The sequence below is a fragment of the Prenolepis imparis genome, unplaced genomic scaffold, assembly GCF_030444845.1.
Source record: "Prenolepis imparis isolate NDT839.2.m4 unplaced genomic scaffold, iyPreImpa1.0 SCAF_9, whole genome shotgun sequence".
Classification (NCBI taxonomy): Eukaryota; Metazoa; Arthropoda; class Insecta; order Hymenoptera; family Formicidae; genus Prenolepis; species Prenolepis imparis.
In genome coordinates, this window is record NW_028141167.1 from 10,947,564 (window position 1) to 10,966,356 (window position 18,793).

General features: G+C 25.7%; 1 protein-coding gene across 1 annotated transcript in view; it reads left to right on the forward strand.

Moving 5' to 3' along the window:
* Positions 1–18,793, forward strand: part of LOC145940715 (dynein axonemal heavy chain 1) — an 86,469-nt gene that overhangs the window by 52,475 nt on the left and 15,201 nt on the right. The window contains exons 18-35 of the mRNA XM_083046169.1: positions 3,228–3,382; positions 4,907–5,146; positions 5,412–5,490; positions 6,000–6,213; positions 6,624–6,786; positions 7,403–7,521; positions 8,147–8,352; positions 8,429–8,591; positions 9,821–9,981; positions 11,310–11,333; positions 11,701–11,916; positions 12,441–12,665; positions 13,075–13,237; positions 13,756–13,925; positions 14,545–14,753; positions 16,722–16,824; positions 18,254–18,382; positions 18,447–18,567. Of these exons, the coding sequence (XP_082902295.1) occupies positions 3,228–3,382; positions 4,907–5,146; positions 5,412–5,490; positions 6,000–6,213; positions 6,624–6,786; positions 7,403–7,521; positions 8,147–8,352; positions 8,429–8,591; positions 9,821–9,981; positions 11,310–11,333; positions 11,701–11,916; positions 12,441–12,665; positions 13,075–13,237; positions 13,756–13,925; positions 14,545–14,753; positions 16,722–16,824; positions 18,254–18,382; positions 18,447–18,567 (2,860 nt within the window). The remainder of the gene's footprint in view (positions 1–3,227; positions 3,383–4,906; positions 5,147–5,411; positions 5,491–5,999; positions 6,214–6,623; positions 6,787–7,402; positions 7,522–8,146; positions 8,353–8,428; positions 8,592–9,820; positions 9,982–11,309; positions 11,334–11,700; positions 11,917–12,440; positions 12,666–13,074; positions 13,238–13,755; positions 13,926–14,544; positions 14,754–16,721; positions 16,825–18,253; positions 18,383–18,446; positions 18,568–18,793) is intronic.

Below are 18,793 nucleotides of genomic sequence, written 5' to 3' on the forward strand. Positions count from 1 at the left end.
CGCATGCGCCTTGTAGAGATCCTGCCGGCGTCTCGACGGACGCCGCTGATGTCGACGACGCCGGCGTCGTCGGGCTTCGCATCGTTTCTGCGTCTCACGACTTCGAAAAAATGATTGCGAAAAAAGGGCATCTTTCTTTCTTTGGTTCTACAAAAATAGAGTGAAGATTGCGAAGAAAAGGGCATCTTTCTTTCCTTCTGCAAAAATAGGATGAAGATTGCGAAGAAAGAGCATATTTCTTTTTCACCCTCCAAAATAGAATGAAAAAGAGATATATTTTTTTCTATTTGAAAATACAAAATCTTTAGTACGAATAATAAATTATAAATTAATAAATCGATAATATTAACTAATGATAATATGAAATCTATTATTGGAAGATTTGGAGGATTTTCGACATACAAAGTATTTTTACAAGTTCTGCTTGAAACGTGTAAGTTTCGATTCGAAATAGATTGATTTTTCTATGAAGTCATATAGAAGAATTTCATTCCATTATGCACATCGTTGGGCTTCACGTCATCTTACGTATCTAGCTTCAAAGAAACGATTGCGTAAAAAGAGCATCGCGATCTTCTTTCCATCTTATAACAATAGAATAAAAGAAATACCACAGCTTTGTGATTTTAAAGCAAAAAATGAAATTTTCACAATGAATAATAGAATAAATTTATATATTCTTGTACATTAAATAGTATATATAATATTATATATATATATATATATATATATATATATATATATATATGATAAGTAAAACTTGTGAGATATATATAATATATATATATATATATATATCTCACAAGTTTTACTTATAAAACACAACTTATTTGAATTTTGATTCGCGATAAATCGCTTTTTCGATAAAGTTAGGAAAAAAAATTCATAGTCCACTATCCACGCAAAAATTTTTTTCTGCCTTTATTCCATGCTTCTATTATAGAAGATTCCAGCCGAATAATCTGTTTGAATAAATTCTTTGTTCAATGACGAACAGAATTTTTTTCAAACAGGATTATATCGACAGTTTTAATAGCTTTTATAGTACAAGCCGATAAAAATCCAGAGATTTTGAATGTAAGTAAATAATATATCAATTTTAATTTAATTTAATTGTTGATCTCATATCAAACTTAAGGCCAAAATATTTAATGTTACAAATTTTAAATCTACATATGTGTTGTCTGGTTTTTTTTTTCCATGATATTTCGCTAAGATCAGATATTGGCAGCATAGAACGGAATTGCGTCTATTGCTGTATTTTTTACATTGTTGATAAATTTGAGAGATTTCTCATTATTTTACATCTCGCACATCATAAAACTCTTTCAATAGTTAAAATACGGATGTATGATATGTGCATCAAAACAATAAATATGTCTGACATTGCGTAGGTTATTACTACTATTTTAATATTGATGTATAAAGAATATGTTAAATTAATTGACGTACGTCCAGATTCACGAATTTAAATAGCTGATAACGCGAAATTGTATTTATTTCGTTGATAGCACCAAATTAACTTTTATAAATAAAAAACGTTTATCGGCCATTAGATTTTCTTGCAAAAAAAGGATACGAAATGTCATTTCGAGGATATAAATGCCATTCCGACTAATTCTTTTATCGACTGATTCTTCTACAGGAAATAAGTTATTTCTAGACATAACAACTTATTCAAATTTCAATTTCAAATTTAAAAAAATTTTTTAAACTTGATAAAAAATGTTTGTCTTTACATATTTTTCCGTATAAATCTTAAAAATGTTTTAAGAAACCAGTATTATTAAGCATCAAAAAAGCTTATATAATTAAGGATATATGTTTTATTTTGTAATACGTTTTGCTTATTCTTCTCCTTCAAAATAATGTTTAATTAATACTAATAGTTATGCTAGTTATATTTGTTCAGCCCGTACGTTTAATTCTGACCAATCTCAGCAATTTCAATCATTTTCGCAATCAACTCTCCATCCTATATTAGCTTTCGTATGCGTTGATTTCATCACTAACCTAATACTAGTGTTACGTTGAGAAACAACAATTTACTAGCTTCTATGCACGTCGCAAATTGTATTTACTGATAAATAAATTACATTTTATCAATATATAAATATGTAGAATTAATAAGTGAATTTATACAAGCGATATAAAGGATTAACATTTGTATAGTAATCTGTATATATATAGGATTATACATAAATTTTCGAAATAATGGGGGATATGCATATTCTCTTTAAATCTTAAATATTCATACATGCATATATGAAATTAATTGTGCGATTTATTTAACTGTCTCCACCTATAATTATTTGTAAACTATTTGCAATTTATTTTTAAATTCAATTTTTGAATAGATATTTTGGGAAGAAAGTGTCATATAAAATTTGTGAAAAATTGCTTCTTTCATAAAAAAGAAATTGACTGAGAAAAAAATGCTTTGTTCTATTAATCTATTATTACGTTTGATATTTAATTTACGAGAAGGCTTTTACTTTTTTAATGATATAAAGCATCTTCATAATTTATTCTAGAAACTTTTCTAGAAGAAAAATGCGATGACAATCTTTTACAATAAAATATCTGTACATGATTAGTTGATCAGTAGCACATATTCTATGTATTTAATCATTTATTTTTATAAAAAGCAAATTGATCGTAAAACATTAAATTTAAGAGTCAAAATAACCATTTTTAAAATTTCTAAAGCATAAAAATGGAAATTTTTCTTAATTAATATTACACATGTATATAATTAATATTATATATGTATAATTAGTTTTCTAAAAGAGAAAGCCTTTTAGAATACGCTATATAGAGTTTAAAACAAGCTTTGCTCTCGCAGTGAAATGTAATTTAAATACGAAATGGCAAGAACAATTGTGGCAGTACAAATGTTTTGTAGTTAGTGTTTATTAAGCATATCTATTCCCGGAATATGCATTTCGTGTCTAATATTGATTTGTATTGATATTTGATTCATACTTGATTATAACAAGTTTTTGGTTACAAATACTCTGATTTATTTTATCGCTCTGTTGATTATTCTGCATTAAAAATAATAGCATGATAAATGAGGGAATTATGTATCTTATTGTTAGATGAACTAAATAAATTGCAAATTAAGAAAAAAATAATATTCTTATATTTCTATGAAATAAATACAGGTTAACGTAAATAATTAACAAATAATATATATATATATCTGTTTTGATTTTTTTTTTCAGTGTTACAAAGTCTTAAAACACGCGTGTACGAATCTAAGAGGTCAATCACAACCAAGTGGCAAGCCATTTACAGCAGTTATCTCGTATGTATTGAATCCAAAGGCTGTAACAATGGGTCAATTGTATGGCGAATACGATCCCGACACACACGAATGGTAAGCAATATATCGTCGATACTTCGCCAAAATTGCGATACCTCAAAACTGATTTTCATTTACATGCAAATATTGTATACGTGTCCTATGTTATATGCGAAAACCACGAATCTGCAATTCTTTGAATTTTAATGATAAATTTTTCAGATAAACGATATTTTTTTCAATTTAAAAGATGATTTTTTCTATGTTATTAAAAAACTTGAAGAGGATTTCTCAAAATGTTACATGACAAAATCGTAACGTAATATCAACGATATATATCGTTATATTCAATAAATATATTTTATATATCAAAAGTTTAAAAAAAAAAATCTGTTATTAAACTCTAATATTTAGAGTTTATTTCACATTTATTTTAATATTTATTTAATTTATATAATATATTTTATTAAAGTACTCTTTGCGTTAACTCAAATGTTTCGTAGAATTTAACGTTAAAACTACCTATTTATCTAATGCTACAATAGCTATTATAGCACTTGATGTGTTTTAACACAAATAAACTCGATATTATCATTCGGTTGCTTGCTTGTAATTCTCGATTAATTATGATAATTAATTCCACACAAACGCCATTAAGCGTATTAAATTCTTTGAAAAAATATATTTTCTAATATCACAGTGTTTTACATATAATTTTATTCCTTTTTCATATCAAACGCGTTTTAATTTTCCTTTAATATAATTTGAGAATATATTTTCATAGATCGCAATATTAAAAATAATATAGAATATTACAATTATCAAAGAGTTATCTCTCTCGTCCATATAATTAATTAAAATACTCTCACTGAAAATAAATGCATAAAGTACCGAAATAATAATGAATTACTATTACCACCATTGTAATCTGATATATTCGAAGAGATATTTAATTCCTTTTTCTGTTATTATGTTCTGTGCCTTCGTATATAAACAAATTTTCAACGTATTTCAATGTATGAATTAAAATAACTGCCCGTAATTAGTTGTGTTACTCTTTTTTTATATATGTTTTAAGCGACGATATGTGTATATGTGCACATTTGTATAATACATATACACATATAAAAAATATTTCGGATAACACATGTATGTCTATATATTTAATCTTCTTTAAATTTTAAACTTACACTACTTGAAATACATATATATACATTGTATTTGAATTAATATCTAAACAATTTTCTGTTATTTTAATTAAAATTAAAAAATAATATTATGCAAATATTTTTACATAAATAATTAATTATTATTAATAATTTTATTATAAATAATTTTTATATCAAGTTTAATAAATTATTTGCTAAAGTACTTTACTGCAATTTATATTTAATTTAATTATACATTTATATTTAATTATACATAGATATTAATAAAGACATAGGTACAAATAAGAAACATATAATGAATTAATATATAAATAAAGATTTGCTTATCAATATACAACATTTTGTAACATTCGTAAATTATAAGAATTTTTAAATAGATTTAAAACGAAATTCGTAGAGCTAATACCTGCAATGCACATTCGATTTTCAGGACAGACGGAATATTGCCAACTTTAATACGAGCAGATATAATAGCAGCTAATCGTGATAAACGTTGGTACATTTTTGATGGACCGGTCGATGCAGCTTGGATAGAGAATATGAACACTGTTCTGGACGATAACAAAAAGCTTTGTCTAACATCAGGAGAGATAATAAAGCTATTGCCAACTCAAACTATGATATTTGAAGTATCAGATCTTCGAGTAGCTTCTCCGGCTACAATTTCTAGGTAATATAAAACTAATTCAATAGTTCTTCCATTATTATAATATTTCTTTCATTATTATAACGAAAGAAATAAATAAAATAATTGTATCAATTGCAAAAATATAGTATTTAATATAATTAGTAATATACATAAAAAAATATTTAATAAAATATAACAAATAAATCTTTACTTTTTTTTAAACCGAGATAGAATAGCAGCATATTGATTAAAATAATAATTAGAATTATGTGACCAATTATATGTTCCTATTTTTATGTCAAAATAGATGTGGTATGGTATACATAGAATCGAAAAATTTAGGTCTGCAACCTATAATCGATTGCTGGATACGATCACTACCAAAGGTAAGTCAATATTTTCACAAGAGTATTTCCGCAGAAATATTTTTAGCCTCTATTTTATACATTTAATATATTGAAAAGGTTTAAAAACGAAGGAATATTTAATTTATTTTAATAGACAATATTATTTTATTAAAATCTCGTGTAATAATTTTGAAAGTACTTATCAATAGCATATTTCTTTTTAAATAAATATTCAACATTTTTTAATTTTCTGAAATTCTGTTTTACAGAAATAAAATTATTAGAATTTATATTTAAAATCAAATTAAATTAAACTTTTAAATTAAACTTTAAATGTAAATTTTTAATATTTTTAGTACTTTTACTCTCTCTTTTTAGGAAGGATTTACTTTTAAATCCTTGAATTCCCGAATTCGTCTCTTTAAGTCTTCAATTATTACTAAATAAATATAATTTTATGCATATTAAAATTAATTTGTAACATTATTATTTAATTAGGTATATGTAAGATGCAATTATATATAAAACAAGTCTTTACGATTTGATAGACAATGAGCGATTATATCGAAGAAATAACAGATTTAACAGCTCAACTAGTGCTTCCTGGCCTGAAGATTGTACGAGAAAATTTACGAGAAATCATGAATACGGTAGATTCCGCCATTGTTCAATCTTATATAAATTTAATGAACTTCAGAATTGGACCGATGGCCGGCCGTGAAGGAAAAGCACCACCAAGTTTTGCTTTCCAAAGAACTATACGTAAGTCGCAAGTGATTTAACTTTATATGTACTTTATATGTACTTTGCACATGAATATTGGCACATAAATAATAAATTTAAGCTTTAAAGTAAAAAAAAAAAAAAAAAAAAATATATATATATATATATATATAAAATTGTGGCACTAAATTTATATTTGAACATATATTATTATCACGAGTGTACTCTGTTTCTATTTATCAGTTCTGCGTAATATTGCTGTACATAAACATCTAAGTATAAAGATCAAGCCTGCATGGGTGTAAAGATGTATATTTAAATATTAATTAAATTTTATTATATATGATCTTTTTTATTCTTTAATTATTAATGAAGGAAATTAAATTTCAGTATTGTATTTATATTAATATAAAATCACATATATTGACAATAAATATTTTGTATCGCAGCGGATTTGCTGTCGCCATGGGTAGCTTTCGCTATTGTTTGGGGATTAGGTGCTACTTGCGATTACAAAAGTCGATGTATATTTAGTGAATGGCTGAGAAAAGTGCAAAAGAATGCTCAACATAAAACACCGTTTCCAGAAGATGGCCTTGTATTTGATTACAGGTACAAATATAAAATAATCCAAGAAATAAGTAAGTTAAGAAACAGAACTCTTTTCTGAAGGCGTTCATGCCGATGTTCATTACTTTGGCATTATTTTCTTGAAAATTCAATTAACGTAGGAATTAACATGTTAAACTTGAATAAAAAGAATTTAAAAAAGATAAAAGAAAAAATAGAAAATTTAAAAACCAAGAAAAAACTAAGACTTAAGATCTTAATGCTTAAAATGAGAAATAATTGAATGTGTTATCTTTGTATTATATACAATACTTTAAAAACTGTATTTTGCTTTAATATAATTTTATTAATATATAATATTTAAGTGATATTTAAATATTATAAAAATAATATCAATAAAATAATATATGTATATTAATATATGTATATATGTACAGTATTATAATAACACACACAAACGTAAAAATTAAATGTAACAAATAAATTAACATAAATTTTTGTTGAACTTTTCTCTTTGTATGAGAATAGAGCATCTTCATTTATACGTATAATTTTTTGTAAATAATTTGAATTATAGCAAAATACATTAGACAAAATACATCTTACATATATCTTAATTGAATTCAATAATATGTTATATATCATATATACTGTTGAGATTGCACGATGGCGGATTCACCGATCCTATTGAAGGTCAAGAGCCAATTCCACCAAAGTGGTACAAGTGGTTGGACGGAATTCCACTCATCAGAATAATCCCAGAAACAAAATATACCGGTAAGCCACACTAAGCTATTTCTTTAGGGGGAACTTTATGTAAATATATTGTATTTATATTTGTACAACACAAAGCTAATTAGATCGTTAATTAATTGACTTACTATTCTATTTGCCAATAGTCACGCAATGGAAAGGAGAAACCAAATGATAGCTTTGATAGTAGAAAGCAGAACAAGCAGAAAGAGCGCTTTATTTCTATCTTATTAGTGATATTTTTGTTTAATTTAATGTGCAGTTTAATTTAACTTTAAATTTGAGATCTAATCGTAAAAATATTTAAAATTGAATCGTAAAAGATATACACAAAAAATATACGTGATATTCAAAGAAATTTTCAAAAAAAGTAATTTTAAGTTAATCAAAGGTTTTATTAATAAAAGAAAGCTATTGATAAAAGAGATTATTGATAAGAAGACTATATATAAAGGATTATTCTAGATGTCTCATATTTATGCCGTGCAATAGATTGCAAAGTTTGTTGTGCAATACAAAAATTAATAAATATGCTATAATATATTAGCTGGTGCGACAATTCTACTTAATATGTTTTATCCCTTATTATTCTAAAATAGTATGTGTTTCATCTTTTACTCAACATATTTTCTTGACAAATTATATGCAGATATCGAAGTTCCAACTGAAGACAACGTGCGAAACGCTGCATTAATCGAATATCTTTTCGTTAATGAGACAAATATACTTTGCGTGGGCCCAACCGGAAGCGGTAAAACCCTGACGGTGTCGGCGAAACTATCGCGTAACATGCCGAAGAAATATATTTGCGACTTCATGACGTTCTCGGCGCGAATCACGGCGAATCAGACTCAAGTATGGCAGGAGAGCGAATTATATATTTTTCGAACGGGAAGTGAGAGATTAATAGCGCGGATCTATTTTCGCGCAGGATTTAATTGACGCGAAATTGGACAAGAGACGTAAGGGCATTTATGGGCCGCCGATCCTGAAAAAGCAAATTTTTTTCATCGACGATTTAAACATGCCGGCGCTGGATGCGTATGGCACTCAACCACCGATTGAATTAATCCGCCAGTTTATGGATTTAAATGGTGAGAGAAGTAACGAGATTAATTAAATTATAATAACCCATTCATATGATTGCATCGATGCACGAAATTGATAAGGTGATAAATTGAGGGATTAAAAAAAATATGACAAGAAAATTTAATTAAAAGTAAAATGCAGAAAAATATAATAACTAATTTAGTCACAAGTGTTGACGTGAAAATTATAAAGTTATAAATAATTCTAGCTGCTAGCTATTTTAATTTAGCTTTTCTATTCTAAGTCTAGCTATATATGTATATTTTATTTTTATTTGTAAACAATTTTCTAGATTATTTGGCATTATAAATACTTGCGAAGTACTACAATAAATTATTTATTAAACTTTCTTCATTTTTTGATAAAAAAGATACAAAGCAATTTATTTTAGAATTTTATATATCTCTTACATTTACATAGTTTAACATTTTATGAATTATAATATAAAAATAGAAACAAAAATAAAATAAAAATAACATTTTATTTCCATATCGAAGCATCGCAAAGTACCTTTTACTCGGGATTACTCTGTATAATCTTCGTATTTCCTATCTTATTAAAATCTCCGTTTAAAAGATTTCATTAGAAATAAATTACGTCACGATTACGGAAGAGATAGATCAAAATAACTTTTAAATTAATGAAAATTTTAATTTTGATCCTCGAAAGCTCCTGAGAAAACTTAAAGAGAAATGAATGTTTTGAAAAATTATATATGAAAATTAAAAACGCAGAGATGGTAATATTTACATATCTGTGTATAAAAATATAATGGAATATGCTAATAATAATTTCTAATTATTAAATATGCGTTTTTCCACACACTAGTGTGTATTAAAATCAGAATTTTAGTAAATTTATAATTTTAATAACCTAGAGAACAATATATAATTCTCAAGGCAATGATGTTATCACAGTTGACCTTTTTATACGGCGGAATTCGATGTCACGGATATATATCCAAACATAAATATGATCAGATTAATATTCTTTTTCCATGATATCGAGCGAATTACATAATCATGGAATTCTCTATAAAAATTCCTGACATTATATCATCCATTCCATTATCTTAACAAGTCAAGCTTCAATAAATCAAAAAACTTTTTAAGATTTTAATTTCTTATAGAGTTTTCTTTAAGAATATGCTAACTATCCAAAATAATGCTCTCCATGAACTATTTATATAATATAATAAAACATACCAAAATTTAAGTCTAGAGGTTTTCCGCAGGATGGTACGACAGAAAAGAGATCGGATCCTTCAGGCTGATCGAGGACGTAAATTTTATCGCTGCTATGGGACTTCCCGAAGGTGGAAGAAACCCAATAACAGCCAGACTTCTACGACATTTCCATATTATTGCATTTCTAGAGATGGAGAACGACGCCAAAGTAAGTTGTATGCTATTTGTAAAATTGCACGTTGAATACACTAATTGCTCGCATTTATTGATAATCTCTCAGGATATCAATCACGTTATTTTTGTCTAGAAATAAAAACGTGAAATCCCCGCGCGCGTAATTTTTCTGAAGTTGTAATTGTCGAGTAAAAAGAAAATCCTTGATTGAATAAAATCTCGCTCATATCAAAAAAATATTAAAAGTTGTTTTCTGTTAATTTAAAATCTATTTTTTAAAGCAATATATTATACATAAAAAGCTAATGAATCAACTTATTTGAAATGTATAATATAATATTTTTTACTCTACAAAATTTAATTATTAAAATCTTTAACATATATATTTAAAAAAATTAATTATATTTTATATTAAAAAGAAATATTGATTTGTACACAAATATACTTACAAGATAATCGATAAGAGAGAGAAATCATGACTAAAAATTATCAGTAAAAATATAATAAAATAAGATCATATAAGACACCTTTTACAGACGAATACCAGGCAAGAGTATTGTAATTTTAAATATAGAAAATTCAGAATTGAGATATTTATCGAATATTGAACAAATATTACGATTTTATTTATCGTGTCATGTCGCTTGCGCGTTGAAATTCAATGAAAGATAATTCCCGACATCAGATTTTGTTACACTCGAGGCTGCACGTACTTGACTACATGTACGTTTCCTTCCACTGCGTCGTCAAGTTTTCTTCCATTGAATCGGCATCCACGCCCAAGCGCATAATCGCGACCCTTTGGAAAAGACGGAACACCGTGGCATCATAGCCGCGCTGTTTGCCTTGTTCCTCCGTGCTCGCCGCAATTAGACGTCGTAAATCGTGACCGTACCGACCATAATTTATCATAATCACCTGCTCGGCTGATATAATGGAGACCATAATCAACCGACTCTGCGCACCCGCGAGACCTTCTGTATACGTTTCGTCCAAGGTCGACGAGGCGGGTCCGCGTTTAAATACTGTTGGTTAAATATTCGTGTCAAATATATTCATAGTATTCGTACCCTTTTGCAGGGAATTTCCTTAATTTTGATACTCTTAGATATTATCTAACATTAAGCTAATTAAATATTAGATTAAGAGTCATATTATAATTACTCATACTGAATATTATAAATTGAGACAATAAGTAAAATTTTAATTACAATGGTGTGATAATTGTCTTTTAATATAAACCTGTTAGCATAAGTTTATCACCGGGAGACTTATTATATTCATGTCCTCTCTTAATAATTAAACTTTTTGAATTGAAATTAAAACTAAAGCTTAATTTTTTAAATTAATTTTTTATTACAGAAATTCTATCTATCGGATTATCTTGTAAGTATCAATATAAGTATCAACATTAAATGCCTCACGTAATTGTAAGATTAAATTTCTATTAAAATAAGTTTAAATAGAAGAGTTTGAACAGCTTTTAAATTTAAAATTAATTAATGTAATTTTAATTAATGTTGAATTAAATACAAAATAGAAAAGAGTCAGAATATATATACATATTCCAGGAAAAACTAATTCATACTGCTTAAGAGATTTAGATGTAAAAATGAATGTTATGTAATTGGAATTACTGTATATTTATGAAAAATAATTAATTAAGTGTTTGTATATAAGATAATATTTTCAAAATTAAAAATATATATATATATAATTATTTAATTTGATCTGTTATATATTTAATTTACAGTCGCATATCTTCAAAACAATTTTTAATTCGTGGCTGTCAAATACACCAAATCTTGGAAATATGCTGGACGATATAGTGGACACTACTTTAAAAGTTTTTACAATTACATGCAGCGAAATGTTGCCGATTCCTAATAAATCCCACTATACTTTTAATCTTCGCGATTTGAGTAAGGTATTCCAAGGTGTACTTATGGCAGACGCAACAAAAATGCTAGTTAGTATAATTTTTACGTATTATTATATTAATTTTCTAATTTAAAAATTGATTATATTTTACTGAAAGAAAAATCATTTCGGAATTAATGACAAGCTGCTTAAACAAAGATACGTCGATAATAGCACACTATCCTGCACAATGAAAAGAATTGTTCGATAAAAGACTATGTGTTTGAGTGATTAAAACACGTGTATGATCAGACAAACCTTCCTTTCGGTTTTAGCTCATGCATACGCGGCGCTCGTGGCAATATATCACGCGTTATTAAAAAGTTACAATAGAATAAAGAAAAATTAATCTGTTTTACACAAAAGTGAAATAAAAAATATTTAAATGGTTTTATTTGTACGTGACAAAGCGAAGCAATCTATACATAAATCAGGGAACAGTGACATATATTTCCAATTCATTCTTGATTGCTTTAAAATAGAGATGACTTTAATCTAGTTTAATACTTTATTTAATACACAGCTAACGTGAAATTGATTATATTGTCACATTTGATTTATTCTTTTACATAGACTCGTGAGAAATTATTAATACTTTGGTATCATGAAAATATTCGAGTCTTCAGTGATCGATTGATTGATAACGAAGATAAAAAATGGTTTGATAAATTCTTGAGGGAAATATTAAACAAAAACTTCCATTGTGACATTGATAATTTTATTGGGGAGAAACCATTATTTTACGGTGATTTTTGTGGCCCAGCAAAAGAGTATGAACAGATAACAGATGTAGAAAAAGTAATTAATTCCATTTATAGTTAAATAATTTAAATTTAAATTTAATATTTAATATATTTAATATTTTATATATGTATATATATATATATATATATATATATATAAAATAATATATATGTTTGCATGTATGCATATAGATAATTAATAATTAATAGTAAATATACTACAATTTAATAATTAATATTCTTAAATTTTTAAGTGTGTATAATGTGTGTATGATTTAATATAAGATATATAGTTGAAAACGCAAATGCAAATATAGCGTAAAATTTATGTATTTTTAAAATATAAATTTATAGTAAATATATTAATTTTTCCATAAAATTTAAAAAGTTTATATGTTTATCTTTTTAAATTTTTTTATAAGTTATCACAAATAAAATGTATTTCGACCTTTATATATTTATAGATGAAAACAATTTTACTTGATTTTTTGGACGATTATAATAACTCAACGACATCGCCGATGCAATTAGTACTATTTGAAGATGCAATGAGTCACATTTGTAAAATCATGCGAATTCTTCGACAACCTAGAGGAAATGTCTTATTACTAGGAATGGGTGGCTCAGGTATGCTGCATATCAGACACGATTAAAATATCAAAACATTCTATAATTGATATAATAATCTTAAAATTAATTTACATTCTCGTATAAAAGATTATTCTCATATAAAAGATTAATTAATTAATTAACTTTATATACTTAAATACTTCATGTAATTATAATACATATATATTTATTGTAAGTTTAGAAATTAAAACTGACTCCGTAGGAATATAGATATAATTATAAATGAAATAATAATGCTAGAGTGACTTTTCAAAATATTAAATAACTATATGTTATATTACTTGGTCGCTTTTAATATTAATAACATTCTGGATAACTACCGCGTGATCTCCTTGGTGAATAGCTTATTCATTTGATTAATTGATATTTGAATATTTTTTTCTTTCTCTCGTATTTCTAAGAAATTCATATCAATGGCTTCTTCAATTTAAAAAAACTTGCTGACTAAAGAACTTGCGTTTATTATATTGCGTCTAGAATAAGATGCAAATAAAACATTTTTTTATTCCAACTAGGACGTCAAAGTCTGACGAAGCTTGCATCGCATATTCAGGAGTACAATTGTTTCCAGATTGGAATCAGCAAAGCTTATACAATTCATGACTGGCTAAATGATATCAAGAACGTAATTCTAAAAGCAGGATTACGGAATCAATCTATCGTCTTTCTGTTTTCTGATACGCAGGTAAAATTAAGTCAGATTGTCAATTGAAATTTAAAGTATATAAGTACTTGAATTAAAAATTCGTCGTGTTCTGCTGTCTAGATCTTTATTTGTGTGTGTATTTGTGTTTAATATAATAAAATAATAAATAACATTTAATTTAAAAAAAGGAACACAGAGGCAACATACGCAAATAATAATTTTATAATTTCTTAAAATACAAGAAATAAGATAAAGTTAGAAATAATAAAAATTATTAACTAATCATTTTTGCTATTATATATATTATCGTTAAATTTATAATTTTAAACATACTAAAATTTTAAATAAATAAAAATTAAATTTTAGATTATTAAAAATGAAATTATTTTTTATAATTATATATAAATATATGTTATAATTATTAATATTTATTATATTGCAATAACGTGTGTGTATGTGTGAATAAAACATTTGTTATTTTATAATAATAAAATTACATATTCTGATATTCTTTTATTGAAAAATAAACGTCTATCCGCTTTAAGCGGATTAAATTATTTTACTTCAGAATTAAACCAGAGAGATTATATTGATATATTATAATTATAGCCTTTTCTCTTTTATATATTTGATATGTAATACGTATACGTTTTTCTAGATAAAGAATGAATCTATGCTGGAAGACTTGAACAATATTTTGAATAGTGGCGATATTCCGAACATATATGAAGCTGATGAAGTAGACAAAATTTATCAAGCAATGCGAGCGCCAGTACAAGAGGCTGGGCTACATATCAATAGGAGTAATCTTTTTTCCACTTATCTGAAGAGAGTCAGAAACAACTTGCATATTGTCATCACGATGAGGTACTTTTATTGTATAAATTTTATATTATTATTAATATCATTTTGGCATTTTTTAAGGAGATTTAATTCAGTAATTCTTTCTAACAATAACTTTTTAAAATGTTTTTCCTATATATATAATGATTAATTTTAAATAAATTACACGCAAATTTATGTAATGTCACTTTTTGGAAACAGAAAAATATGACTTTTGCCAATAGCCCTAATAAAATATTGGACATTAAGTCACGCAAATTTGAATTACTGTCACGATATGAATCTACGGTAAAGATTCATCCGTGAGATTGGGACATTTACGACAAGTAGACACGATTCTGATGTATTAGGTGTCATACAGATCTAATAGCTGTGACATTAGTAATCTCATATCACGTGCCGTGTCGTAATACGAAATAATGTTAAAGATCGATCAATAGATTTGGAGAGGATAAGTTATTTATGATCTAAAGAAAATTTACTTTTTTGTATTAATATTCATATAAAAATTATTATCTCTCGTATACAATGTAATAAACAATATATATATATATATATATATATATATATACATATATATATGTATATATATACAATATTATAATTCCTATTTGAAAATTAATCAAATGCAGGTACTCATTCTATATAAATAATCAATATATTCATAAATCTTCTACATAAATAATCTATATATTTAGTGTAACCGTGCTGTGTAAACTTCTTGAATATAGCAGGTTATTTAAGAATATATATATATATATATATATATAATTTTAAGTTCCTAATATTAATTTGAGAAGAACAAACATAAATTTAACTTGAAGCAAATTACACATTCTATGTAATGTCGTATTAGTTTCAAAACTTAAATTACTGAAAAGTTTGAAGAACATGTCTTCCGTGAAAATAAACATTAAAATTTGTATTTTGATTTATTTAATTAAAGGGGTAAATTAAAAACTCTTTTATTAAGCAGTAATGTTCTTGTGCATTTGTTTTTATAAATGTCAAATTATAAACACATAAGAATAAAAATTGTTATTGTAACACTCTTATGCTGTTATTTTAACTTAAAATAATCTTCTGCATAATATATAATAAAATCCGAAAAATGATAGTATGTAAGAGATTAAGTTTCAACAAAAACAACGAGAGAAACGTAAAAGTAGATAAAATATGAAAACGGCGGCAAAGCCGAGGAAATAACGGAGTATTGATCGTCAAACTAATATGTTCAGACTAGAACGAATCTTCATTCCATATCCATCTGTATGGATTTTTCATAAAATAAATAAATCACTCATAATTAATTGATTCATTGATAATTGAATCCTCAATCGTCATAGAAATTCTATTCCAAATGCACTGCATTCCGCATTCTACGATTTTTTCCCCGAAAATACTAATTTATTTCTTTTAATCTTATATTTTATATCTATTAAACAAGAACTCGAAGATAAAGATTACTTTATTCATCAACTCTCTTATAAATTTGAAAAAAGATTAATTTATATAAATTCCAAGCTTTTCTATATTAATCTAATTTAATAAAGCTTGAAGAAAAAAAACATAATTATATGTAAACTAAAAATATGAGACTGCAGTAATTAAACAGCTTGTTTAATAAAGTTTGCTAAACTATCTATGCTAAAGTATCTAATAAAATCAATCAAGACTGTAAATATAATATATTAGTAGAAGTACTAGTAGAAGTAATTTATTAAATCACTTTTGTGCAGAAAAGCATTAAAATAATAAAATAATAAAGTAACCATTAAAATAATAAATTAACCAAATATTAATAAGGAAAAACGTTTAATTTACGAATTAATATTTATACAGAATAATAATCAATTAATATCTCTTTATATGTTGCTATTTGGCAAATTATAAAACATGCAATTTATATCATTTGCATTTTTAATTACACATCTATGTACAGAATCTATGTACAAAATTAATTTTATGTTCTTACACATTTCCAATATTTAGCCCGATTGGAGATATATTTCGCGCTCGCATCAGACAATTCCTGGCACTAGTAAATTGCTGTTCGATTGATTGGTTTTGCCCCTGGCCGGATACCGCACTTCAGGTATATAATACGATAAAGCGTGAAATGACTAAAAATATATCTGTCTCCGCAAATCTCTATTATTATAAAAGTGTTTTAGTAAAAATACCAAATCAATATTATACCTATTTCAAATATTGATTTACTGTGCACATATGTATTTGTACAGTATTTTATCATTATTATTTACTATGTGTATATAAATTTCAATGTAAGTTTTAAATCTAGAATTAATAAAATTATAAGCGTGTCGTCAGATTGACAGAAATTATTATAAAATTTTAATATTATATAAAGAACATTGTGCATTGGGTATATTTTAAATTAATTCTTTACATTAGAAGCTTCAGTATACTTGTAAAAAAAAGCGGTATGCAAGAAAATATTATTTATTTAATACATGTATTACTAAAACATTTTATAAGTGAAACAAATGGCTACATAATAATAAATATATAAAACTAATCATCAAAAAATGTGATATTTTGATTTTTTATTTCAATAACGTATATTTTTCCTAAGAAATATTAAACAATAATTAACAATAAATTAATTATTTAATTGTTGCATTTCGTCTTACGAAATATATTTATATTTATAATTTATATTCCTAAGCAAGTTAGCTATTTTAATCTTCGAATAAATCATGAAAGCCGTAAAGGATAAAGTGTGAAAATCGATATAAACAAATAACAGACACAATTTGTAATTAATTTTAAAATTTAAAGCTTAATAAATTAATTAGCTCAGGTTTCTATTATAATGTTTACAATTTTCACAGATATTTAATTAATAAGTTCAGATCTTTAAATTGATGTATTTAAAAGGATTAACAATCTTATTGACAATCTTAGATGATAAATAAATTGAATTCGTAAAATAATAAGACAGCTATCTGTTTTGAAATTCAAAATTTGAGAAATTTGTATCAACTTTGATACAATTTCGAATTATCTTACCCTTTAAAACTGATTAATTTAAAAATTGCACAGAGATTTAATCGATTTATAAAATGTACAACAAAATTTATTTGTACATTTATTTACATTTAAATATATAATAATTAATACAAAATACTATTTAGTTCTGAAATTGACTTATTTCTTATGTCTTCTTGAGTCCGACATACTTTGTTCGAGTTTGAATAGTATGCATTTAAAAATATGATGCACAAGTGGATTTTGCCAAATAATATTTAATAAGTTCGCGATATTATAATTCTGAATTCCGTTTCCGATTTCCCTCATCGGAAATGTTTGATAGTAAATTTATTCTCACATACAAAAAAAAGTGGGAGTTGGCGCATGTTCATGTAACGCATATAGGCAATTTATTAATTTTATGAAACTTATCACTTATCACAAAAATGTAAAACGAATATTTTAAATTATATTACGAAAAAAATAGGATATAATTGTTCGAGTATCAACTGTAATATATTTCTGTTTAGAGCGTAGCGACGCATCTTCTGTCGAATATCAAAGACGAATCGATCACAGATGAAACTTTGCGATCTATCGTAAGGATATGTCAATGTATGCATACCAGCGCGATCGACGCCAGTGATCGCTTTTTGAAAGTGAGTATGTAATTTTATTTGCATATAAGACAGACATCATCATGCCGAATAAAATTTACCTTAGGAACTGGATCGTCATAATTACGTCACTCCTACATCGTATTTAGAATTGTTATCCAATTATAGCAATCTTTTAAAAAAGAAGAAAGATGAATTAAACTCTTCGATGACTCATTTATCTACCGGTGAGTAAAGTTGAAAAATTAATAAATATTGAATATAGTTAAAATAATAGCTTCTATTGCTAGAAAATAGTTAGAAAAGTTATGAGTGTACATTTTTTCTAATTATATCTTAATTCAGTAATGTAGCTTTTTAGATATATAATGTCAAATAAGATATAGGATATTCTTTTTTAAGATACAAGAATTTTAAAATAATATTTTCAAAAGTATATAAAAAAATTTCATA